The sequence below is a fragment of the Dunckerocampus dactyliophorus genome, chromosome 4, assembly GCF_027744805.1.
Source record: "Dunckerocampus dactyliophorus isolate RoL2022-P2 chromosome 4, RoL_Ddac_1.1, whole genome shotgun sequence".
NCBI lineage: Eukaryota > Metazoa > Chordata > Actinopteri > Syngnathiformes > Syngnathidae > Dunckerocampus > Dunckerocampus dactyliophorus.
The window spans coordinates 3,952,158-3,979,416 of record NC_072822.1 but is presented as its reverse complement, the minus strand read 5'-3'; the positions used below and the strand labels follow the sequence as shown (position 1 = coordinate 3,979,416).

Here is a 27,259-nt window from a genome sequence, read left to right as displayed (position 1 = left end):
ATTGAATAAAGTATTTAGTAGGGGTGCCACGAGACACACAGTTCACGGTACGAGATGACATACGAGATTGGATCTACGAGAGCCAGACGGGACAAGATTTTAACTTTACTTTTAATAAAAGTCCAATGAAAACATATAAAAAATACAGTATATGACAATATATTGCAATCTACTCATTTAATTTCTACTACGTTGCACTCTTCTGCACTCTGTGTGTATGCTAGCGGCCCTGCCTCCACCAACTGAGACAAAAACACTGTATGACTGACAAAAGGGCTAATGCCGTTGTTCTACGGACCAAATGCGCCAAGGTGCTGAAACCAATGCACAGAGTGAACTCTCTTCCTGCCTGTTCGGAGGCGGGAGATGAGGAAAACAGACACGCATGCACATGGTAATGTAGATTGGCCGGCAAAATTATTGAGTTAATTTTTTGTTGTGTGAATAATTTATTAATTTATTTATTATTGTCTAATGCACATCTGAACGAGAAATCTTGTCACCTTTTAATCTTGCGAGATGTTGTGACACGAGATCTTGTGACACCCCTAGTATTTAGCTAAGTGCCCATAAAATACATGAACAATGCTGGATAAATATACAATTCTAGAGGTAAAATATCATATATTCCATACACACTATGTGCAGCTCTTTTAGAGTAATTAGTCTCTGGAGGCTGCAGGTGTAAAGTTTTAATCCACAATGTCAGGAAGCTGAGCTGTATTTGTGCTGTGTGAACACTTGACTGACGTTCATCCATCACGTGTTCTAACCTCTTTGGGCCTCCAGTGCCTTTAAAGCCTCCATTCTCACACATCTTCAAGCGGCTTAGGGCGTCTTATTAACCTGTTTTCTCACCCTCTCGTTGATAATCCCCCAATTTAGTGCGACCCGCCAGCTTTCCATTGATTCCCTGTCCACTCGTGTTCTCACACTTTCAGGTTGGGAAAGCGCGACGTCTGTTTTAAGCTGAGTCATGCGCTCTCTGAGTAAAGCGACAGAGAAAAAAACCTCGTAATGGTTAAGTTGGTCGTAATAGTACAAGTGTGACATCAGGAGAAACTACACCCTGTGACTGAATGGGCGCATTATGAAAAGTTGGGAAGTCAAGCCCATCATAAGTGTTGAAACCCTCATTGTCCAAAAATTTGTGTGGGTTTGCTTTGTTTTTGTCTTTTCTGTGTGTGAATTGGAGCAGTGATCAAAGAGGAAAAGTGCACTGATAACCATAGAACAGGAAACTGGACTTCCAGGGACATAGGAATAATAATGGATTCGATTTTATAGCGCTTTTCAAGGTTATTCATATTCTTATTCATAATTTGCAATGACTTTAAACCCTGCGGTTTATACAGCGGTGGGGGTAATTTATGGCTCCTTATGTCTCCTTACGTCTCCTTTACTTCAGAACTACTACTAATTGTTTCAATACTGTGCCGCTCATGAGTCAATGAGGAACGGTAGCTCTTTCTTTGAACTTATGACAAGCTTGTCAACCCATTGGAAATCGCAGGAGGTCATTATTCAATGTAAGTACCAATAAATATCAATAAGAGTTTAAAATAAAAAAACAACTATTTTATAATAGTTAATAATACATTTTCATTGGTTATGCCTGCCGGGGTGCTGCAATGATGTCAGCCTTCCTCTGGGCTCCTCTAGCTCCCTCTGGTGGACAGAGGCAGTATTTTAAACTCGTATTGGTACTTGTATTGTATATTTCTTAGCTATCTTTTGAGTATTAAGTTGCTGTGTGATGATTGTAGTGTTCTTTGTAAGATGACACTGTGAGTGAGACTGTATATTCAGTAATGACCTTCTGCCATTTCCGATGGGTTGACAAGCTCGTTGTGGGTTTATTCATAGGTCATGATTGGCTCCTGTCAAATAAAAACCTGCCCGGTCCTCACGGACTCGTGCGCGCCACAATATGCCATTTTATGACATGTACATGTGCAGTTTATAGTCCGGTGCGGCTTATACACCGGAAATTATGGTAGTTAAAGAGTTTATGACGGCCAACAGATTATTGCTATTTACATTATTTCCTGTGGGGAAATGCTGAAACAAAGTTGAAGATGTTTTTTTAGCTAACCTCCTTGTGTTTGCGTGTGTACCCAAGGAGGTGATAAACGCCCTCAAGCAGACGTGGCACGTCTACTGCTTCCTGTGCGCCTCCTGTCAGCAGCCCATAAGAAGTAACACCTTCCACCTGGAGGATGGAGAACCTTACTGCGAACAAGGTGAGATAAAAGAGGAAATCTCATTGTATTTTTTTTGTCTAATGTTATTCAACCGTCGTAGACTTCTACAGTTTGTTCGGCACGGGCTGCCATGGCTGTGAGTTCCCCATCGAGGCAGGAGACAAGTTCCTGGAGGCTCTGGGCTACACATGGCACGACACCTGCTTTGTTTGCACCGTGAGTGCATGTGATCGCTGCGCCCTAGCTCCTTTCTAGCAGCTTCTACAAAGCACTGCAAATACATCAGACTGTGTAACTGTGTAACTGTTTTTGCAGGTGTGCTGCACCGCTCTGGAGGGCCAGATCTTCTTCTCTAAGAAGGACAAACCTCTTTGCAAGAAACATGCCCAAACACTAAAAATCTAGCTTTTTTTTTAAACAAAACAACAACAAAAAAACAGAATAACAGCTTAGCTTTGAAAAGAAGAGAAGACTTTTTGAAACAGAAGCACTAATATTTCTAATATATTAATATTGGTGTATTAAACATACTTCAGGAAATCAAGAGACAGGTTTGCAATATTACATGCTTACATTACATTTTGATATTTTTTTGTTATTAATTTTACAGTAATTAGTCAGCTATTGTCCAAGGAAAGGCAACACTTTTACGTACACAAATGAACAGGACACACATTCTATGTATTTGATTTAATATGCATTTTTGTTTACATGGGAGATATTAAATATGAGTCACAGAAAAATGGTCAATTTTAATTGTGAGTACATCGAAAAATGTGGAATATGAAAGAAAATAGATTTTGCTTCATGTACTATACTGTACTTGCAACAAGTATACAGTTGAATTGATTATTTTTTTGCATTATATGATTTATCTTATACTGTACTATTACATTTGTTTGACTAGCATTTTCGCAGTAGGTCCTAAAAACAGCAGAACACTCCCATTAGGAGGTCTAGCTTGGCGAAGGTCCTTAAAAATAATTCTTATCTTAACAATCAATTATAAGCTTAGTATAATGTATTCAATATGAAACTAGGACGTTCTGATACTGTATTGTTGAATAAATTAATTAGTAAGTGTTTGTTGTTGTGTCTTTTTTTGCTGGCGATATTGCTTGAGAAACAGAAATTAAAACTGTAACAACCACAGATTGCTTTTACTGTACTGTACTGCATATGCATGCATAGTAGTCCATGCTTTGTGGGCCGCTTCCATACACGGTGCGCGTTCATGTGTTAGCGTGTGCGCGTACCCGCTCTAGCGTCTCCTAACATACGTCACACGAGCGCGGGAGCGCGCAGACTAGTCCAGTCCACATTAAGAAGTCGCATCTTTACACAAACCCGGTGGACTACCAAGTTTATCGAACCGAACCTCTCCGCCGAAACCACACCGAGACGGGACGGGTCAGGACTATACATCGGCTTCAGGTATGGTGACTTTTATGTCGAGGTTGTTTCAAACGAACGTTTTTTTGACATGTTTTAAATGGCACGCGAGCGTGTTTTGATACGCACGTCTCGCGCCAGATGTGTCTGTATGTTGATTGACATGTTCGCTTGCTCCATCTTTTTATAAGAATATTTTACTCAGCAAGCTTTCTAATTGGTATAAGTCTCAATTAGTGTTCGTTAGCATAAAAGTCGTTAAATAGCCACTAATTTGAATGTATCAAGTGTTGCTTAGCTTGTCGTTAATGTATACATCGCTACATAATGAATACTGATGGAAAACAATAGTTAGCTTTTATTCTACAATGTTGTCCGTAATAAGCACAATGATAAGTTCAATATTGTTTTCCTCTTTTTTTTAAAAAAAAAGCACAACGCTTTAAAATAGAAAAACGAATAAGTACTTATAACCATATAACTCCACAAAGAATAACACAAAATATCTGTGGTATGATGCAGTGACTTTTAAAATGTATTATTATGGCTTATAACATATAGAGATTCAAGAGTTTTATTGCCATATGCACAGTAAAACAAGTAGTTATACTACGCAATGAAATTCTTATTCTGTTCATTCTCCACAAAAAAGAAAGAAAACACAAGAAAATGAATAAGCTCTGAAGAAACATCAATACCAATAAATTAAAAGCAACAATAATTTGTTCAGTGTTATGAGTGTGTGCGTGTGTTGCGTGCGGCGTATGTGAGTGCTTATATATATATATATATATATATATATATATATATATATATATATATATATATATATATATATATATATACATACATATTTAGAGGAACTAACTACCTAAGGACGACTACAATTTGCAATTTCTCCCACAGGAAACACTGTAATGGGAATAGAAGTAATCTGTTCCAGGGTCAAATTGTCACTGTTTCGTGACATTCTTACAAGTCGCACAAATGTAAAAATAAATCAACTACTGTTTATATCAAAATGAAAAAACAATAACAAAGCTTGGGCCGGTATGATAACCTTGGGCAAAAATATCACGGTTTTCTACAGCCCAGTTTTGACTGCGAGGAATAACAGCACAGGACAAAGTGTTTCCACATAAAGGGCGCGCAAATGGTATGACGGACAATTTTAGCGGTTTTAAAAATGACTTTTTCATACAATGGTATACCTTGAAACTGGCCCATGCCTATAACACTCTTACCTTTATGCAGTTGGTTCATGCTGATTTTGAAGGTTGTTTTTTTTTTTTTCCATAGAGCAGCAACTTTATTTGGGTCAGGAACACATGATGCAAATCTCAGCAGCGGCCACATTGCCAATTGGCTGTGTAATTGAGTTTCACATAGAGGCTGTAAACACAACACTGGCCTCGCTTTCTGTGTGCTTGTGTGGGAGTGAACCTTGTTGAGTTGGACCTAATGGTATCAGATACCCCGTGATGCGAGACACAACGCTTTGCTCGGCCTCCACGAGCGAGCCAAAAGGTACCCATTAATCAATTACTTCTATTTTTATTGATACTAGAAGCAAACAAGAGCATCCAGGGAGCAAGCGAGTGTTTCCAGATCATACAGGCACCATCCAGGAGTCTCCTTATCTTCATCTCCAGGTCCATTACTCTGTTGCCCCCTCAGGGTGGACCATTCCTCATGTCATGATGGAGCTATCTTGTCCCTGTGCTCTATAATTTACACAGACCTCACAGTACAGCCACTCCCCTTCTTCTGGTCTCCCTACTCCTTTGAATGATGTGATGAAGAGCTGGCATTATCACCTTTTACAAAGGATTCTTCAAACGTTTCCCATGCTCTGTTTCATGGAGATTGAAGACCACGGTCCTAAAGGGAGAGCATAGTAATCAGTGAGCAAACAATACAGAGGATATTTAACATGCAATTTATGGAAATTTTGCCCATGCATTACGTCACAAGCTGAAAAGATGCCTGCATGCCAAACCAAAGATGTGTTTGGTAAGTTAGCGGTTTCGTCTGTTTACTAGCTGTAGTTACGTCAACCAACTGTGTTAAGGGTTTTACCCGGTTGCTTCATTGCTCAGTTGGAGTGGATTGAGGGTGGACTGCTTTCACACCACAACAGAAATGCATGAAGTTTTTTTGGAACCGTACCGAGACCACCGTTTCTAGATGGTTCCAAGTTTGATTACCGTACACACCTGACCAAACTAACTGGATCAAGGGGGGGGGTTGAGGGTTTTTTTTGGATGGCTGTAACTGTGGTGAAAAAACAAAGCATGGATGTCCAGACCACCTTGTACGTGTCCACCATGATGTCCCCAGGCAAGGTTTTAGTTAAAGTCCCTCGTGTCCTCTGTCTGCCCCAAGGCCTCCTTCTGTTTGGACATTCACCTCACCATGAAGGTGTCAACTGTGATGACAAATTAAATCAGGTTCAACTAACATTTTCTAGTGCAAAATTGCGTTTCTGGAAAAGTCCACACTGGTGCCTCCTTCTTCTCACCTTTCTTTTATAATGTAACATTTTTAAAGGAAGTGGTCCATATGATAGTAGACCAACGCAGCCCTGAAGACACTTACGCACTTGCACGCTTTCTCTTTGAACTCCAAGGCTGTTCCTCATTTTGGAGACTCTTTCTACTGGTGTTTGGCTTGGCTCGGTTCAAACCAAACCAATCATGGGCCCTGCAGCTCACCCAGGGGAACACCAAGGGGAATGATGGAGTGATGAGTGGTGGCTTTAGCGGGAAAGAAGAGGGGGAGGTTAGAAAAGATAACCATCTGGATCCACTTGGGCATAATTTCATACCTTCTACCGCCCCAAACTCCAGTGACCCCACATTTTCTCTCTGCCTCTTTGAGGTGCCATTGCGTCAGTGATGGGATAATATTTCCCTGAGAGCAAGTGTCAGGAAGTACCTTCACCTTGCTATGTAGACATCTCCTTGCTACTCTAGTTTTTTGTGAACTAGACTTTGATTTTTTTTTTCAATTCTTGACGGTGTTACTTCAACTTGTCAGTCGACAAGTTTTGTAAGATTTAATTACAGTTTAAAGTTTGGACAAAGTTTTTGACGGAGACTCCAGACACACAGACCTGTTCACTAACGGTGTTGATCACTGTGGGACAGGCACCATTGCAGCTACACATTGTAAATGGGATTGACATTTCGTGTCCCCTATTAATCAGTTCTTTCACCCGTGGAACTTTTGCTTCCTTTCGCCTTAATGAGCATGTCTTGTGCTTTTCCTGAGTTGTTTCTCGTGAGTCATTTTGTAGATAGTTTCTTTCTGGTAATGGAGTTTCAGTACACGTCCAAACTGAGTTTTACTGTCAAAGCAAAACAAAAAAAATGAGCTTGTGATGATCCGGAGATCTTTGGTCATAAAAGGATAGACATGGTGAGTAACGATACTCAGGTGGTTTGTTATGTTTTTGTCATCATCCTGTTCAACTGGTAATACGGTACTCAAATATCCCCATAACTTCACAAACCCATACCAAGCAGGATAGAGCCATACTTTCATGTTATTTACACCACATTTTGATCCTACATTCTGAATGTTTCACCAGAAATCGAGACACTTAAGACCAGGCAACACTTTTCTAGTCTTCTATTGTCCAGTGTGTTGCTTGTAGCTTCTATTTCCTGTCCCTGTCGTTCTCTTTGGTTGTCCATCTTCTTTCAGGTTCGAGAGGCTCCTCTTCATTCATTGGTTGCTAATTATTACCATACTGACCCGAATATAAGACGACCCCTCTGATTCCAGTATTGGTAAAATAACTACTGGTAGATTGCAATTACTGATATTCAAGTTTCCCAACCTTTGAGATCCTTTTTTTCCATTGGGTCTCTGCATCTTTCCAAGCTTGTCAGTGACAGAAAGAAAAGCTCTGACTCGCTAAGAGAGAAGTTGTTTGGCTGTTGGTTAAATGTCAAGACCCGCGATAATGTAGTTGTTGAGTAGTTTTATCTTCAGGTAATTTGTTCTCTGACCTCTCAATAAGTAATTTGTGAACGGCAGCGATGCTAGTGTAATCCCTAAAGCCAAGGTCACAACCGGTCGTATGGGCTCCTACGGCCGGCCAGTCTATGTGCAAAGAAGCGCACGGAGGCCGTGTGTGTGACGTGCTACTTTTCGAGGCAGAGACTTGCTGCAGACCAGCTGCGGCAAACAAACAAACCCTGCGGGCGCTTACGTTTTTTTCAGGTTGCAAGACAAACTCACGCACTTCATACAGCTTTGTGCGTCGTCCGTACGGCCAATGTGTGTCTTTCGTACATTTTGCCGGTGTCAGGTTTGGGCAAAATGTTTTTAACGTCACACTTGCAGACTCCTGTGTGTGGGATGCACCACATGTACACCCCACATATGTGCGTAGGGTGGCCAACGCACATTCAGATATTTCATACATCCTCCATCATGTGTGTTGAGATCGTACTCCTTCACGGTCACCACAACTGTGTTTTCCACAAACAAAAAAAATACAGTAATTTGGGGAACGCCAAAAATTGCACGGCCCTAAAATCGTACGTCTGGTTGTGACCGAGGTTTAAGGTCCCAGTAGCAGAGTTCTACCTTGACTGGGTTTTGAAAGCAAATGGTGGCTAGAGGCGGTGACATAACACGCTGCCTTGTGTCACATCACTGACCCTGTCCACATGGCCCTCCATTCGTTCAGTCACAAATTCTTATTCCATTCTGATTAAATCTGATTGATCCAAATTCAATTTTGCCTCATGGTTATTGACTCTGAAGCATAGCAAATGAAATCTCGGGGGAACATGTTTCTTCACTGCGTGTCCAGTGATTTATTTATTTCTAGCTCATGCAATTAGTGTCAAAACGGTCTTCTGGGAGTCTTTGTATGGAGCAAAGTCTGCCATAGTGTATTGAATGACCTTATTGATAAGTCTGACTGCTGTTTTGTTGCTTACTGCCTAACATGCAGGGATGGAGGGACTATCACTGAGAGATTTGTCGATCGCATCATGCCAGGTGGCTTGTCGATCTAATTAGGTGATATTCTGTTTATAGAAGCAGCTCCCTCCAGCGACCTCCGGCCAACACTGCCGGCCAGATCATAACGAGATCCAAAACGAGGATGGAGGGTGCCCAAGAGATCCTTAAAGGACAGTCGGATAGAAAAAAAGGTGTTCAAATGCGTCATCTGCCTTTATAATCCTCAGTCAGTATGTTAATAGATGGATGCCTCGAGCAGTGATTCTCAACTGGTGGGTCGAGACTCAAAAGTGGGTCGCGGGTCTATGCCTGGGAAAAAAATTCTGTTACAACCTAATGTCCACGAATGCACCTCGCGTTCTAGCTATGCCACACAGGGTGCATGCTATGTTTCTGGGCGACTTTGTCAAGCTTGTGATGTTCGTCCGACACACAGCTGCAGATATCTGCTGGAGAACGGCGTGCAATAGAAAGGACAGCATCTCACCCCTGCAGCTGACGTTGTGTTGCAAACAGTCCCTTTTAATGTAAAATATTTGAGAAGTTCCCTGCAACCCTAGTGAGGATAAGTATAGTCAATGCTAGCTAGTTTTTGTGTTTTTGCTGCTTTTACATAAATGTCGCTTCTAGCTGCTGTTTTTAGTCCACTACTTAATTGTATCAGCAGTGCGCAGATGAGCAGACAGACGCCAGGAAGTTGACGAAATTAGGAAAATTTTCTCGTCAATTCCGAGTGTCCTGCAGATAGGAACTAAGGGTTAAGGATATGAGGTAAACATCCACCGTTTTTCATCACTGCCACCTTTTTGCTTCTGCATATTTACAGTCATTACTTACTGATCTTTTTTTGCAGATGTCTGTGTCCGGCATCTGTTGCAGCTTTCGTGCACATGTGGCGGGATTAGATTCGACTGATAAGATCATCTGCAAATTACAAAACCCGGCTTACACACGACACATGTGCTAACACATGTGCTTCATAGCTCCGCTTTTACAGTATGCTGTTCGTTTAAAACTCTTGACAGTTAACACAAAAGAACTGGCATCTTAGTAACAGGGAGTGTTGCCTCTTTGATACATACTAAGTCAGTGATAAGGTCTTTGCGCACAGGGAAAGTAAGCTTGTCAAGAGACTCCCCTTACCTTAAAAGCAAGCACATACTTATACATGCCATTGAGCTCTCCAGTGTTGCCCTTGGGTTCAGGTTCTAGCTAATCAGCGGTGCACACAGCCGTGACTGTTCAGTTCCAGGGCACTGGTTATGGATGGAGGCAAGGAAGGGAGGAGGACAGAGCTGAGATGGGGGGCATGAGGGGCACATGCAAGGAAAACTAGGAGGGGGTTGGAGGGGTTTCTGCTTGCATGATCGAGGTATGTGTGTTAATGCTGCATGCAACAAATTGAACAAATGAACAAATTGTGTCTGCCGCAGTACCAAGTGGCTTAATAATGCGGAGTTAAGTGAGTTGTGTTTGTGTGGCTACGCCGGTAATGACTGTCAGATGTCTGCAGCGGGCCAAAAGCGACAGTGTGGAGGCGAAAATGTCAACCTAAAGAAAGGAAGGAGCACTGACAGAAAAATAAACTCAGACAGAAGTGAGCTTCTGTATAAACTCAGTAAAATTTGGCACATCTATTTCTGCCTACCAAAAACAAATACAGTGCAACCTCCAAGTTTATTTGTATTTTTAACAACAATTTTCCCATCCAAATAATCCATCCAGCGTTTGACTCTTTACCCTTAATTCTGACACATGCTGTGAGCTGCCGCCTCCAACATAAGTTCACCTCCGATTGGCATTTCCTGCCCCCCCACCCTTAAAAAAAACCCCTACCAGTGGCTCGTTTGACCGCCTAGTTCTTTGCTATAAAGGTACGTAGCAAAAGCAATCGCACAGGACAGGCTCAACGTGTATTGGGTGAGGCCTACATCTTAATCATTGTCAGATGGTGGACAGAGCCCTTGTGTCTGGAGACATTTATGAGGCCGGTTGCCGCCTGGAGGGGGGAAAGGGGCTTAAAAAAATCCACCCAATGAGGCTCTTTTGTTGTCTGAGAACACGGGAAGTAGAAGTTAATGTCGAAGGTAATACGTGGTTTATTGTCAGTATCGTCAATGTAGTGTAGTAGCAAAAGAGTATATGCATACTAGAGCATCTCTTTTGTTGCCATGACAACCCCTAATTGCGTCAGTATGAACGGTGCAGACCAGCCTGGATAAATAAGAGCGAATAATTGAGACACCCATAATTATGTCAATTTTTAACACTAATAAAGCCTGGACGACGTTTTAACAAGAAAAATAACTTTAAAATTGCCAATGATGAAAGAAAATCATGAAAAAATAATTGCACTTGTATAAGAACAGTATTAAAGTTTGCCCGCTCCTTATGCAAGAAGAATGGGCTTGCCTTTCATCCATGGGACGTCAAGTGTAATCTCAGGTATTTGACCTCTTCAGGGTCAATTTCAAGGTCAGTGACCGCACACTTTTAGCCCCCTGTCTGGAGTCGTCCTAAAGGCTGAGCATGAACAATCGCCGTCGATAGGACGGTCTACTATTTAAAGGACAATGTTGTTGTCGTCGGGTGATGGCTGCGGTCAACCTGAATTCATCTCAGCTTTGACAAGCGTGAGCGGGATGTCTGAGCATGTGCAGACTGTGACCTCCTCACTTGTGCAGTAACGGTGCCAAACACATCTCTGAACCTTTGCAAGTTTGCTACTCAGCTGTTGCTGTTGTGTTGTGCAATATACCTGTTAATATATGCTATATAGATATACATATAGACATAGATTAGGGAACAGTCACGTCTTCAATAAAGGTAAAAGTAACCGTAAATGTAAATTCATCCTTTTCATTCATTCTTTATATGGATTTATATGCCTTTCCAGTTGTTTTCTTCATGTCAAACTATGATTGTAAAACCTTAACGAAACGTTTCTTAAGGGAAAAATGGATTCGGCCAGCATCCGTTTTAGTTAGAGTCGGACCTCCTGGAACGAATTCATGGCATTAACCATGAAAATTCCTCAACTCAAGTTCAACCACTAATGCGATTTGCCATTGGAAAACATTTCGCCTTCTTGCTGATTTGAGACACGAGAGCGCAATTCTACCGATTTTCTGCAGGAGGAGCACGTGATTAAAGACTGTCAGTTCATTTGCTCTTTTTTTCCTTTTTTTTCTTGGAAGGGAACCTAATGAGGAGTCCCTATATATCACACTAAATGATCAGCCAACAGTTTACAGTCCAGACATCATTGATCAAAAGTTCTCTTAAGATCATTTCTTTAAAAGTAACATATACTATGCTACTACTAATATATACTATACTATGCTCCAATCAGGGTTTCATGCTGTCAATTCTGATACCGATGATCCATGAGTGAGATTATCGATACTGATATCGATCACATAGACATCACATAGACCACCTGACAAATTTTGTACGTACCTGATGAACGTAATAACCACTTCCCTGTGGGACAAAAACGAGCTCTGAACTAACCGCATTGCTTTTTGTTTTAAAAACAACATGTCACTGTGCTAAAAAGCCACATTTAGAGTCCGAAGACCAGGGGCTCGGTGGATAACTCTAGCTAGCTAGCCAGTGAGCTGCTGCCAGTAACGGCTAGGCAAAGGGTGTAAACAAAGATGCAAGAATAGTCGAACAGCAATAGGTTTGATAAGGGAGTGATCAAACAGGCTGGCATCCATTGGCGTAGCCTGTCTCAAGCTGTCAAACTGAAGCCTTTGAGGTTTTACTGACTTGATTTGACTTGTTGATTCTCGCGGCAATACGGAACAAAGTGCGCCCTTGTTAGCTCAATATGGGTGTTGCCAACCCAACGTGACACAGCAGACATGTAGCCGCACGCCGATCGGTTTTTCATCGGTTTTGAAAGGCATTTATCGGCACATGACGATCACATGTTTTTACGGAAATCGGCCGATCGATTGGAGCATCCCTGCTAATATATGATCGTATCCTCACTTGTTCTCAAGTTATGTTTAAGTTTCTCGGGGCTTAACTTGCACGTCTTCCACCATTCAGTCAAGACTATGATGTTGTTATCGCATCTTAATTATGCACAATGCTTAAATTACTTATGGCAGTTAAAAATGGTGCTGTTTCTATGATGTGCTTACTTGTTCATATAACTCACACAGAGCAATGAAGAACTTCATTCTCTGTCTCCTTCCTTCTTTCTGCTCTGACTGTGCGCTCTGAGCTGCGAGACATCCAGCGCACTCGTAATTGTGAGTATTGGGCGCTAATTGTTTTTCCATTTTTATTCTCATACCCCCTACGACAATTGCTGCACTTCTGGGTGTATGCGTACCCCACTTTGGGAGTCTAGGGCGTGGCATATGTTGACCTACATTGAATTGGGGTTTAGGATCTTTTAAAAAAATGTCTCAAAGTGGTCCCTGCATCTTTTATTTCTTCTGTATGCAGCCCTCGGTGGAAAAGGTTTGGACACCCTTGCATTAGGGTTCCACATTACGTCAATTTAAGTAAACAACTTGCTAGAAAGTACCAACTATTCCGTCCTGGGTTACATTTGACTGGCTGCTAATTTTGCAAGTTTACATTGCAAACAACAAGTTACAACCTTGCCGCGTCAAGTTGGATAAACATTCCTGCGTAAACAAGCGGGGGAAAAATTTGGTGGTAATGCGGTAAATAGATTTGCTCCTTGTCTCACATCTGCGGGTAAAAAAAACACGACTGTCTATCAAGCATGTAATGAGTCATATCCTTCGAACTGCTGCTTTCGATCACAGACACCTCTTAAAATGCAACGCTCACACTGCTTTAACCTGTTCATGACTCCGTGCTGCACTTCACGCCTCTGGAGCAGAAAGTTTCACGTCAGCGTGTCAATCAAAGTTCGTTGGTGTCTCCATCAGGGGGTCCCTGACTGGGAAGGATCCTTTTTGGTAGCCTCCAGGGCAGTGGTTCTCAACTGTTGGGTAGGGATCCAAAAGTAGGTCACCGATCCATTCTGGGTGGGTCGCAGACAGCTAGTCAAAAATTACATTAAAATACGGGTATATAATATACAACTGATGTCTTTTTACATTTTGAAGTAAAAATTAAGAATATTTTAGTCCTATTCCTCTTTGGCAAAAGAAAAATAACTGATTTTGTGGTCTTATTTTGTGCATTTTTTATTTGTTTTAAAATGTATTTGTAATTTATATAATTAATATAGTAATTAAATAATAATAATAATAATAATATATACATATATGAATAATAAGTATTATTGTTATTATGCATTATTTGCATGCAGTTACCATGTCCGTTCTCATTTCCTTGACAAAATGCCTTAATCAATTCCTCTAAAATGCACAATTCACGATAGATGACATAGGAAATTTAAAAAAAAACGTTTACTTGGTTTGACTTTTAAAAAGAAGTATAAAAAAACAGTCAATGAACAATAAAATAAAAAATATAACAAATAAAACTTAAAGAAAGCGTAGAAAAAAGTAAAACAAAAAAGCAACTTAAAGGAAAACTACACTTTTTGGGGGAATCATCCAAAATCCTTATGTGAGACATGAACACACGTCTTTCTCTTATAAAAACAGATAAAAAAGGGAGAGCGAATTATTGCACATAATTGGACACACCTTTGCCGCCAACAAAGGCCGCTATTAAAACACCTCCAAAGTTTTATGGTTTTCTATCCATGCTGTAACCATGTACTAACAGGTACATTCATGATAACATGTAATACTTACAGTATTTTGCCATATTTTGGTCCTTTTAAGCATTAGAGGAACTTTCTTCCTGGGCGCATTGATTTCAATGCGACGCTTCAATAGTGAGTGACGTTTCAGCGGCAGCTGGCTGCGGTATTCCAACTTACATCCGGACATGTTGACTGCATTCGAGCGGCAATCGAAAGATTACGACGGCATTCAAAGTGAATTTTTTAAACATTGAAATATATTCCAACATCAGTTGAGATCTAGATGAGCTTCCCTGCGGCTAATTTGAGGCACATTTGGAAACATTCTGGCAGGATTTCAAGTGGTTTGCTGTTTCGGTTCTGCCTCGAATGCGATCAGAATGTTTGGAATGATGTTGGAATACTGTAAGAATATTTAGAATGCACCTACCGAATGCTGTTAGATATTTTTCCACTTTGAATGCATTCCGAAATGCACTTTGTAATGCACCCAGAATTTTTTAAATGCACTTAGAATATCCAAGAATAAACCAGGAATTTTCATTCCAATGACATTCCGGCTCATTCCGCCTCAGTGTGACTCGGGTTTCAGCAGCACATTGGCCACAAGTCACTGACCATTTGTCAAAAATGTTGACAACATCTATATTGCATGTATGCTTCCAAAGCACTTTGATAACAACTCATAGGGGGTACCCTAAAACGTCATTTACAGCCCCATTCCAAGACTGTATGTATGTGACTACCTTAGCTTCTTAAGAATTGCATGTTTACCTCTTGCCTTCCATTTGTATTCAGCACGTCACCCTGGGAATGTATTAATTATGTTACGTCTGCCTGCTTTCGAGCGGTCTAAAGTCGTTGCAATACATGAACGAATATTCAAAGCTGTGCTGCCATCGGTATCACCATTGTATGATTAAATATGCGCAGAGAATGTTATTCATTAATTAACATTTTTTTAAAGAAAAAAGACACATCTGGCTTGTACACTGTGTTCCACATCACATAACTCTTTTGAATGTTTTTTAATTCATCCAAAGTGCGGGCATCCATGCATGCATACTGTAGTGCGAGTTAATAATGTGTGTTATATTAAGTTCAGCTTTTCTGTGTAGCCCTTTTGTGTTTTTAGCTGGGAAAAGATGGGATTTTTTTCATCTTTTTTTACCTGTGTAGTTTCTCCAGGCAATTTCCCGTCCTTGGTTGTAGTACCAGAGACGGGATGACTGCTATGGGGGGCCAGGTTTGTTTAAAAAGCCTCACAAAAATAAAGAAGAAACTGGCAACCTGTACTTTAGTGGAATGAATATTTAGTGCCAACTTAGCAGAAATAGTGTGTACTGTTGCCATGCCGATCCCAAATCAGCCAGTGTCTTCCCATGCCATTTTCATTGCAAGGTGCTATTAAAGGCTGTGGGTGGGTAGCATGTGTGTGGCTCAGAGCTGTTATGCTAGCTGAGCGGGCGGCCACATTACTCATCATCAACATGAATCCGTGTTCTGTGCGCGTGTTTGCCTTTTGACAAATTCCACAAATTTGATCGCAAATGTTGTTATTTAATGGAGTCTATGGAGCCTCTGTCTTAATGAAAAGTACTGCAGAGTGGGTGGTATTTGGGCCTGTGGTAGCTGCTGGATACCTGTGTTTTCATTGGATCAATAGATTAGATCCCAACCCAAACAAACGGTTGTGATACTGCTGGTCACATGTTTACACAGGGTTACTTAGATGAGGGTTACTGTATGATTCCACACTGTAATTCAGGGCTGTCCAAATTATTGGCCCGCAGCATATTCTAAAAATATAATTTAACAAGAAAGCTAAAAAAAAAAAACAGCAAGAAAAACAAAAAATGGAAAAATCAGGAGTAATTTTGCAAGAATGAAGTCAAAATATGAGGAAAAACATCGTCATTTTAGTAGCATAAAGCTGACATATTAAAAACAGATGTTATTTTTTTAAAAGTTGTAATAGTAAGAAAACAAACAAAATGAATAAAGTTGGAAAATTTGGTTGCGGAAAAAAGTTATAATGTTATGAGAATAAGGTCTAAATATTATGGGAGCTAAAGTTATAATTACGAGAAGGAAATTTATAAGAACGTTGAAATTGTTGGAAAATAAAAAAAAAAAAAACTATAGCAGAAATGAAAAAAAACACCTGTAATTTTATGTGAATGAGAATAAAATGAAAATAGTACTATAATGGTAATGGTTTAATTCATTTTGAACACGCATACGAGTTCCACTGGAGTGATCCATGATTAATCGATTGCCAAAACAGGTGTTGATTAATTGGATAATCGATGAATAATTCATCGATTAATCGTTGCAGCTCTAACGTGGACCTCCCTGGAAAAACTTTGGACACCCCTTCTGTAGCTATACTTTCTGCTTCCATAGGAACAATGAGCCCAGCACCCCTGATGTTTGACGTTTTGTAAAACATCCCCGTCTTAACATGCCGCCGCAGGTCCTTCGCGAAGTGGAGTGACCAATTCTTTGCCAGGTGAACTCCTTTACGAATAAAATATGTAGCTGTCCATACAGTCATGTACCGTACAGTATATACCTGACAGTAGTTATAGTACATCTTTACCGCAAAAGCTTCCTCCATGGATAAGGTTAAGTACATTACAATAAAAGCATCATCTCTCCAGTCCATTCCGCTGCAGGCGGCGTCTTTACCTGTCAGTGTTTTCATTGGCAAAGAGAGAAATGACAGTTTGTAGCAGCTGAGTGAAAGAAGAGATTTGGAAGCTAATCCGCCTCGCTGATCCTTTTCGGAACAGCCAAGCATTGAGGCACACCGCCGGGCTCCTGCCTTGACAGGGCTGCTTTTGATACCTGACCAGCAGACGGTAAACCGACACCCTGCCATCCCTCCTTTTTGCTTTTTTTCTTCTTCCGACATGCCTTAGATCAAACCTAAAGCACACAGAGGCTATTTTTTACTCATTAATAATGACTGGATGTTGTGATCAGGTGCATGGCAGGAGATATGTCAGGAATAGTACAGTCGTATTATATTCAATGTCCTGTCAAATTCAATTCTTGCAGGCTTAGGAAACATAATATGCATGACCAAATAGAGACTTTTACCAGAAGGTGATGCATTAATCATCATGCTATTGTATTAATAGGATGTGCATTGAAATATGCCTGCACCATTCAGTATATCCTGGATACTGAATCTGGATATTAATCGACTTTACTAACATGTAGTGATACAATGGTACATCAAAGCGTGGTTACTTTTTGTGAGATTGTGTTGTCTTTTACGACAGGATCTGTGAGAGTAATCCAATGGAAGACAATAGAACAATAAAAGTAAGAAAAAACAATCAAAACAACTTCTTGCCAAAAGTAATACTCAGGTTATGTTTTTAACAGCAGTATAAATTGTCCATAGCATGTGAGTGTGAATGTTTATTTGTTTATACAGTATGTGCCATGCGACTGGCTGGCGACCAGTCCCATTGAGAGTCCCATCTCTTGCCCAAAGGCAGCTGGGATAGGCTCCAGCATACCACCGCGACCCTCACGACAAGTGGCATAGAAAATGAATGAATTAATAATTCATTGATAAATGATGGCTGTTTTGTGGTTGACTATGACCTATTTTTAGTCATAACATATTGACAGACAAGTCATATGTGGTATCCTGGTCACCAGATGTCAGTGATGAGACATTACCCTACATTACATTACCAACGTTGCACAACATTACACTGGAGTCAGCCATGGCATGACATATTGAAAAAAAGTTCTCCTCCAATTCCGTGTGGAAGTGGTATGTTTTTGGCTTTTTACTTTGTCCTTCTTCCCCACTCAGTTTCAAACACTTTCTCGAGTTTCTAATAAATAAATTGGAGGCTAACTCGTAACTAGCTCAGCAGCTGTGTTTAAAGTGGCTTATGTCCCTGCAGTGATCCCCTAGCCCGCGTATAAGAGTTGCGCAATGTGGTGTAAACAAAGAATAATAGGGGCGTAATGGTGACTATAGGGATGTTATTTCATGTCTACAGGGCTCTAATAATGGTAGAAATCATATTTAGAAAGTCACAAACAGGTTTTCTATGCTCTAAAATAGAAAATTTTTAATATTGAATCCTACCTTGTGGAAGGTCTGGAACCAATTAACCGCGATGTACGAGGGACGACTGTATGTTCTGTGAGTGAACAGGGAGAGTGTGGTCACAGCCTAATTACTGTATGACTGAGTAGAACATTGAACATAAAATGGTCAAATTTAGGGGGACTGGACCGGGTTGATGTTCGGTACATGAGAACCTCCCTTGGCCTGTTACATAAGCGTGCCTGCGCAAAAAGGCAATTCATTGGTCCATCATGAGTTGTTCGGGTTCAGCTCATATTTTCGTGACTCATTCATGATGACCATGTTTTCGAGGCTGACTAAATCTTTAAAACATTGCAGCTCTTATTTATGGGATTGAAATTGAGGCTTGCACTAATTTTCAGTCATGAATGTCACCTTTTTATTTGGGTCAATAGAATCATTTTCATTGCTTTTTACCCCCACCCGACTAGTTTGTTGGGCTATGATTTACAGACAATCTTGGCGTTTTTACCACCTAATATGAATTGACCTCTTTGTCCAAACATCATACAAAACACAACCACACAAGAGACACACATGGGGAGGGCGGGAGGCTGTAAGAGTAGTTTATTAGATGTCGTAAAAGCAAATGTTCTGTGAAATTAATTCACTGTGACTTCATCTTTTACTTTTCCAAACCTTTTTTCTTTGTCTTTTTGATGCAGAAATAGACACGCAATCATGGTTATATTTATTGAAATCTTTTTATTTTCTATTTTAGTTGAATTTTCCAAGCATACGGGTGGGAATCGACCGCTCGACTGTCCAGCATTCGTGTACTTGGCACACAAAGTCACGCCCAGGTGCACAAAACACAACGCTCACTGTGTTGACGTCATTTGCGTTTGAATAAGGTCAAAACGTACGATAAGCTGCACATGACTTTGTATGTTTGAAGTCATGTAAATGTTTGTGTGTCTACAGAGTACAGCGGTGTATGACCATCTGCGTCTGATGTTTACGGATCCACCCTTCAAGTAACGGTAAGCACTATTTGAATGGCTGTGTTTCACTTGTCCCCCAGAGGGCGCCATTCGAAAATCCGTCTATCAAAGCATAACTCTCGGCTTGTGTTTTGTCATCATTGATGTGTTTCTCCATCTCAGCCTCGCCGTCTCTCTTTCCTTGTGTCATCCCTCCTTTTCTTTCACACAGCTGTCTGTTGACTTCAGGCTCCCAGCAGCCCGTCAACAGCAGCAGAAAGTACTTAGTGCTCTAAAAGAGGCAGCAACGGGCTTTGGTGTAATCCCTGTCTGGGCTGCAACGGAATCCTAAATAAACTACTGCAATGGGACACCTCTGTTTACCAGCGGTGACGAGATTGTGCTCCAAAAACAATGAAAAGTTCAATGTTGACTTACTACATGGAGATTATGTGTAGCTTTGGACATTGGTAACACTTCCACTGTCATTGATAACTTTCAATGCTGTAACTATAGTCAGGGGATGGGGGTGAGGAGTTATTTACTGAAACCGCAAAGAGGATGGGATGTTAATTGGAAGCAGAGTGTAATTTCCTAAATTTGAAAGCTCGATATAACAACTAAATTTTTTTACTTTAATAACGATTTGCAGGGCATGAGAAAGTGGAAAGGAAGCTGTACCCCTCTTTGACCACATAACTGTGCACAACACAGCAGCAGCAACAGAACCAGTGTTGTAATTGCAGTTTATTGAGTTTATTGTGAAAAACAATAAACAAGCAACGTTTCAAGGCACACCCAGAGAAGACGTTATGTAAATCCAATTCATCTGTTCCAGAAAGCCAAAAGCGTTAACACAGAACACCTTTTTATAGTTTCAGAATTATAATTTCACATTCAGAAAACAATTGGAAATGCACATAAATACATATAAATGATGACTGAAAGGGATAAATGAACAACTGATGACATCATTGACTGGCGACGTAGCTTCAGGTTCCGGTTGCCATTTTGTGTAGCTAGCTAAGAGGATGCTAACAAGGAAGGACGTTTTCTGATGAAAAAAATATTAAGAATACAGATGAATTAACACAGTGTATTAATGACACGACAAGACGCATATTGTACGCTAACCAAAGAATGCACGCCAACCGAGGACATTTTTCAACGTTAGCCAAAAACACGCTTACCAGGGTGGACACCAACTGAGGTTCCACTCTTTTTGAAGGAAAATCACAGTAAACGAATCAGATAATGAACAGATATTTATATTCTCATGAATATACAGTTAAACATCCACTTCATTCAGCATTCAACCAGCTGCACGTCTTTGCTTTTTCTTTGGCCTTCATCTTTTTGCGACAAACAAGGGATGTGTACGCAGTATTTTGTTCGAAGGTGTCCTTTTAATTGAGATTTTACTTCATCGTTTTAAACATATTTGATGATGCTGAGTGATGTTTCCTGGTTAAAAGCGTATGTCCGTAACCCTCCTCCCTGTTTGCTACGTGCTCCTAAAGGATTGCATTGACACACACACATACACACACACACACACTCACCCATGCACACACACACTCACACACAGGGCGACCTTGAGGGTGTTAGAAGTGTTGACGTTTGTTTGGACGGCGCTTCAATTCCTCCGCTGGCTTGGTCACATGGCATTGACATCAAAGAGAAGAATTTCTTCCCGGGCGGCACGGCGATACGCTGCTGCTTTATTCTGAATGTGCGACTGTCTCGCTCACTCTCTGTCTTTGTCCTGTCACATCTGTGCACGTCTCAGGTGGTCATCTTTGTTTTGTCTTTTCCAAAGGTTGTATCTTGTCAAATTTCGCACATTTTCAACAGGAGTTTTGTATGTCAAAGCTAAGTTAAAGTTTCAGCTCTATTTTGACCTATGCCTTACACTTGATTGACATTCAAGCTTGTTTACAACAGGCAGTACAGTGTAACAGTTTGGTTTTTGTTTTAATTATAAAAGCTAGGGAGGGTACCAAAGTAACTGATCCATAAAACTTTTCTGAACTCCATCCGAACAGCCACACTGGAGAAAAAAAGGCAGAAAGAAAAGTGAATTACTTGGCAATACATGCACAAATAGTTCAGTGCTGACTGGTCTGCTGCATCAGTTGTGTTTACACTTGCACGCATTTTGCCTCCACATTGTGCCACAATTTGCCGTGGCAATGCGTGTCATTTATTGCTTTGTTTGTGGCATGCCTGAATAGCGTGAAGACTACTTTGCACGCTATTTGCGTTCTGTTTACACTCAATTCATGACCGAAAATTGTGTGCATTGGCACAAAATGACCACGCTCCCACACGACTTATTTACTTGTTGTCAAGTACTGTTTACATCTAGTGCACGACCATAGTACGTGTGACGTGCATAGGTATGCATTGTCACCACCACTTCCCGCATCAGCAGTTGTAGCATTATTTGGTCCCGCTTTGTCCCGTGTGACGACACGCAACATCAGGCATCACCCCAAGCCTCATTAATTCTTCTTTTTGCAAGGGAGAAGAAGCTCTCTTTACAGAAATGAAAGGTAAGTCTATCTTTTCTTGCAGCTGCAGAAAGAGAATGCGGAAAGAGCAGGAAGGAGGCATAATCTAGAAAAAAAAGAAGACAGTGTGGGAGAGGGAATTGCTGACTAGAAATCATAGCTTTGGGCATTATGATCAGTTATTAACACAAATTCACAAGGAAGATGCAAGAGGCTACAGAAATTACTTGAGTATTCCCCCCGACCTGCTCCAAGAGGTGATGGAAAAGTTAACCCATTCATGTGAATGAGACACGCTTTGATATGCACCGCCCATTGTTTAATATGCCAAACTTAATTTTAACACTCATTCAAATGTTTGCCACCTGTCTCGGCAAAAGTACTTAGACAGGAAGCGGCAGTGAAGCAGAAGAGCAGTTTGTGCAGCACAGCAATTTAGTTGGAGTGAAACTCCACCCCTCTCTCTCTCCGGATGTTCCTTGCATCCACATTGGAACGTCTCTCCGAGGGTTTAAAAGCGGCGAGCTTTGTATTCCCTTCCCTTCAACAATTCACGTGCACGCTGAGCTGTGAACCCCCTGCCCACCCCCGGGGAGGTGTTTTGTTTTGATGTCCTCCACCACAGGCAGATGAATGGCCACATGGAGAGCCCGGGGGGAGGGGGTAGGAGGGTTCGATGGACCTTTTGCACATGTTAAAGGACACCTGTAGGGCTTTAGGGGGGCCCTCTTCATGATGGACAGGGTTCCGCTTCAGGTGGCAGTAATTTCTCTTAAGCCAGGGGACGGGACGGCAGGGGGTTGCGTTGTGTGCCGGTGCGTGCAACGTGTGCTTGTGTCACTGCTGCAAGATAAAATGTGTGTGTTAGGACAGACAGATAAAAATTGTAATAAATTGCGAAGCAGCTTATCCACATACAAACAGTAGACATTGCACCAAACTAACCAAAGCAAGAATACATATTAATTAATAATTCAATTATAATAATAATGCATGCACTTTTATATTGCTTTTCAAGACAAACAAAGACGCTTTACAGTCTCTGCAACTGCACCTGAATGCACCATATTAGTGCAAATCAGCACAGATGCAGTTACTTACAGTATATAGTGCAATATGCAAACACACACACGAGTTGAAAGCACGTACATCCCCTCACTCACATGTCAAGGATCTTTTTGTGCACTTCAGGGAGTAATCAGAAGATTGAGTTACTCTAAATAACTGTGTGCCCGCTGTTGATGATACCTTAACAGATTTAACCACTGCTCCCCTGACCTTAATTACCTGTTTTTTTTGTCTTTCCAAGAAAAAACGTTGTATTTTACCTAGTCTTTTTAATTGAACAAACTAAAGTTGACGTTCTTGTATAACAAGGTAATTAAATAGAATAGAGTAGTTGGTAGCCTGCAGTGAAACACCAGAAAGAAGGGAAATAAAAGCTGTATTTATAAGAATATAGTTGAAACAATCTTAAAGTGATCATTTTGCAGGAAAAACGTGGTGATTTTATAACAAATTTGTGATATCATGAGCTAACGAGTGATGCTGGGAACATCGAGTGGAGGTACGACGGCAAGGTTTATAGTGTGCCAAAAAATCCACTATCACTAATGGGTTCCGAAAGCCTGGACTACTGCGTGATAAAGAGGACAACACAAGCTAAAGGGCTAATTTGCCTTGAGACAAAAGTGACGCCGAGAGCGACAATGAAAGAGAGAGACTGACAAAGTGTGTGATGAAGGAATTATCAGTCTTTTCAATTCTGACGCTGAAGAAGACAACTTTAGTGGTTTTAGTTCCCAGCAGGATGAAGACAACGATGAATGACTTTTCTGGTAGGCTGCTGTTTAACTAGTCATGTTACGTGCACTGTTCGCTGCTGTTTGGAAAAAAAACATTTATTTAATCAAAAGTAACAAAAATCTTTCTGTGTAACATCTTTGTGTGTACTAAATATCCCATGTTGGGTGACTTATAGACCGGTTATATACTGTATGTACAAATCTTTTTTTGTCTTAAAATGTAATGGGTGCGGCCAATATACCTGTGCGCTCTATTTTTTCTTTTCCGGAAATAAAAATAATAATAATTACAATAATTTTTTCTCAAAAAACTGCAGATTCTAATAACTTTGCTATTGTTTTCTTATAATTCCACTATTTCCTTTGTAACATGCAACTTGTGTTGTCGCATATTGACTTGCACGTGCACGGAAGTGAGTATGCATTTTGCTTTAACGGATGCAACTGGTCAGATCAATTTGCAAGTTGCACACACGCCACACACACACTCACATATTTGCATGTTTCTATGTGTCAGACCCGTTGGTTGGGAGTGCAGAGGTCATCCCGGTGGGGTCAAGGTGTCAGTCTTATGTTTCGGCTGCAGAAGGGTCCTCTGTTCAGCGCTGAATGGACTCTGTCAGAAGTCGTCTTGCGAGAGCTGGAGACGGTTGGCAAGAGTAGGGAAGCAAGGAGAAACAGTAGAGGGGAAAAGGAGATGGGCTAAGCAGGAGAGGAAATGAGCCGTCATGCTTACAGATTGCAGGAAGATAGAGATCTTAATGACATGTTAGCGTGAAGCAGCTTATAATCGCTGTATCGCCACAAAACTAATTAGATGCATGCACTGACATCGTGTGTTAATGTGCATTCATTTTATGCTGTAGCTGTGATTGTGTACATGAATGAATGAACGTTTTGTACGATAGCCGGTGGTCATTCGAGAACCTTTCGGTGAACCCTGCATCCTCACATAGTGGATGCTCTATATTTGGGAGCCGGAGCGAAGCTACTGACCCCGACGCTGACCCCACACCTGCCCTGTGTGTATGTGCTTGTAAGCTTTATGTGTATCCGCTTTTCTTCCTTTAAGCAAGTGTGTCTTATTACTTGTCTGTTTGTACTCGGAAACACACAAAGAAGGGCTATAACGTACGCTTTTCGAGTTTTGGTCACAAACTTTTTGAGACACTTTGGTGTTAAATTAAAAAATGCTGACGAATGGAATGCATGCTAGCATACATGTGGTACAGATATTCTTCACATTTTACAAGACACAAGATACAAGAGAGTTTTATTGTCATGTGCATAGTAAAACAGCAGTTATACCATGCAATGAAAATCGTATTCTGTTCATTCTCCCAAGAAAAGAAATAAAACAAATGAAAGAATAAGAACATAAGAAACATAAACACATAAACATATATACCAATAAATTAAGCAACAACAACAGAAGAGACATTAATACAAGTAAATAATATAAATAAATAAATAAATAAATAAAGTGCTATGAGTGTGTGCGTGCGGCGTGTGCGAGTGCTTCGTTGAGGGATAGTCATTAGCCAAATGGTGAGTGACTTCTGGATGAATTACTTGCTAAGTCCCGCCTGTTTTTCATGGCGATTGAGTGAAACACCCTAAAGTTACAGTGGGAGTTCAGTAAACCGCAGTTGAGCTTTGTGATAAATTCCAAGTCAATTTGAGCAGGGTCCTATGATTTCCACATTGACGGAATAGCGGAATCAGCCAATAAAAACGTAACCTTCTTATAGTTGACGAGTCTCGCAGAAATTGGCATCATGTGAGTGAAATGCTGTCATCGTGAGGAGAAGGAACGTTTGTGTGGGGAAGTATTTCCCCGGCGGACTGCTCAATCGTGGCGGAATCTCATCACAAACACTGACCTGAACTAACTAACTAACTACCATGTCGAAACAGCGACCTGAAACACTGGAGAACGTTGGCGTAAGAACTTTGCTACTCATCATTTACGGAGCGTGAATGGAAGCTAGACTTCATGCAATGTTAAGGTAATGTAAGGAAATGTCTCAATGTTTTGTGTCACGACTGCCACCTAGTGACCAGAATACTACACATCACTTGTATTTCTATATGTTTTGATTAATAATAGACCATAGTCTACCACGAAACAGCGATCATTAATTAATTCATTAATTTCTGAAAAAAGGTGATATAACAAGGGAGCAATGTTGAGCGGGACTTAGCTTACACAAATACATATCATATAGTCATGTGAAAAATTAGGACACTAAGAATGGGCTTTTTTTTTTCAAGAATTCCTCTGGGAATTTTTAAATAATTTATTTATTTTTTTAATTGCTTGACATGGATCAAATACTGTCCTGGGCCACAATATGGCCTATGGACTATAGGTTGCCCACCCCTGTTCTCAATGCTGAGTACACATAAAAGTTGGAAAGTGCCAAAGTGTCACAACTAATCCTGCTAAATGTTCACTGTAGGACGCTTTTGTCAGCACTTATCCAAAAAGTTAATGTGGGTCATTTTAACATGATGGTAAATAATATGAGACATACAATACACTGTTCTGTGCTGGAATGTTACAATGCCCCCACCTCCTGCACATTCCATACACACTTTGCACAAATATAACACTAATGGTTATTTGTTGGACTGGAAACATGGTCCACCTTAATATGTTGTGTGTGTGTGTGTGAGCAATAACTGTCAGCAAATGCATGACCCATCTCCTAGTTCTTGTTCCACATTTAGGTCTTAGGGTTCAGGGGTCACGGGGGTCGAGAGGAGGTATGAATGACTGCCTGTTATCAGGTGGCCAACAAAAGACTGTGTGTATGTGTGTGTGTTTGTGTGTGCGTGGAAGTGACGTGGCGTGACGGACAGGAAGCAAAGATGGACTGAAAGACAGATGGATCGAGGCAGAGCGGGGGGAGCTGACGTGATGAATGGACGTGTAAACACAAACAAGACGGAACTTGAAAGAAAATGAATTTACGTTTACGTATGCCCAATCATATTCTATGCATGTCAAATATTCACATTTACAAAGCACATAAAATATTTAGAATGAATTGACTACTTAGTGCTTTTACCATCACGGGCTGGTTAAGACTGTCAACATTATCAGCAGCCTTCTTTCAAGTCATTCACAGACATGTCGGGAGGTAATACGAGCTAGCAGAGCTGCCGCTAATGTTTACTCCGCTCTCACGGTATTCTGCTGCTCACTGTAACGTTAATAGTTGTTGTGAGATGTGGAGCACTGGGATGTTTATTACAATGTCGAGAGAGTTTTCTCTACGTTGACATGTGTGTTTGCTCTCAGGACGTTCTCCACACGAGAAAACCTCCATCTTCGCTCTTGCTCTGGCTCTGCCACTAACGCATGCTGTGGCTTGCTTAACCAATAAGATTCAAGATTCAAGAGTTTTATTGTCATATGCACAGTAAAACAGGTAGTTCTGCTATGCAATGAAATTCTTGTTCTGTTCATTCTCCCAGAAAAAGAAAGAAAGAAAAACACAAGAAAAAGAATAAGAACATCAGAAACATAAATGCCAATAAGATGGCGCCGTGGGTGGAGCAATGCTGGAGACAGAAGTTGCAGCCGGCAGGAGTGAGAGA

General features: G+C 40.8%; 2 protein-coding genes across 6 annotated transcripts in view; both read left to right on the top strand.

The window, feature by feature from the left end:
• pdlim5a (PDZ and LIM domain 5a) overlaps window positions 1-3,246 on the top strand; it is a 51,227-nt gene extending 47,981 nt beyond the window's left edge. For all 5 annotated transcript variants that reach the window (XM_054774750.1, XM_054774749.1, XM_054774748.1 and 2 more), the window contains 3 exons: window positions 2,123-2,243; window positions 2,305-2,420; window positions 2,520-3,246. In XM_054774750.1, coding sequence (XP_054630725.1) covers window positions 2,123-2,243; window positions 2,305-2,420; window positions 2,520-2,609 — 327 coding nt within the window. In that variant the 3' untranslated portion in view covers window positions 2,610-3,246. The remainder of the gene's footprint in view (window positions 1-2,122; window positions 2,244-2,304; window positions 2,421-2,519) is intronic.
• Window positions 3,247-3,509: 263 nt separating this feature from the next.
• Window positions 3,510-27,259, top strand: part of bmpr1ba (bone morphogenetic protein receptor, type IBa) — a 61,941-nt gene continuing 38,191 nt past the window's right edge. The window contains exons 1-2 of the mRNA XM_054773936.1: window positions 3,510-3,638; window positions 19,337-19,395. The gene's annotated coding sequence lies outside the window, so the exon portion shown is untranslated. The remainder of the gene's footprint in view (window positions 3,639-19,336; window positions 19,396-27,259) is intronic.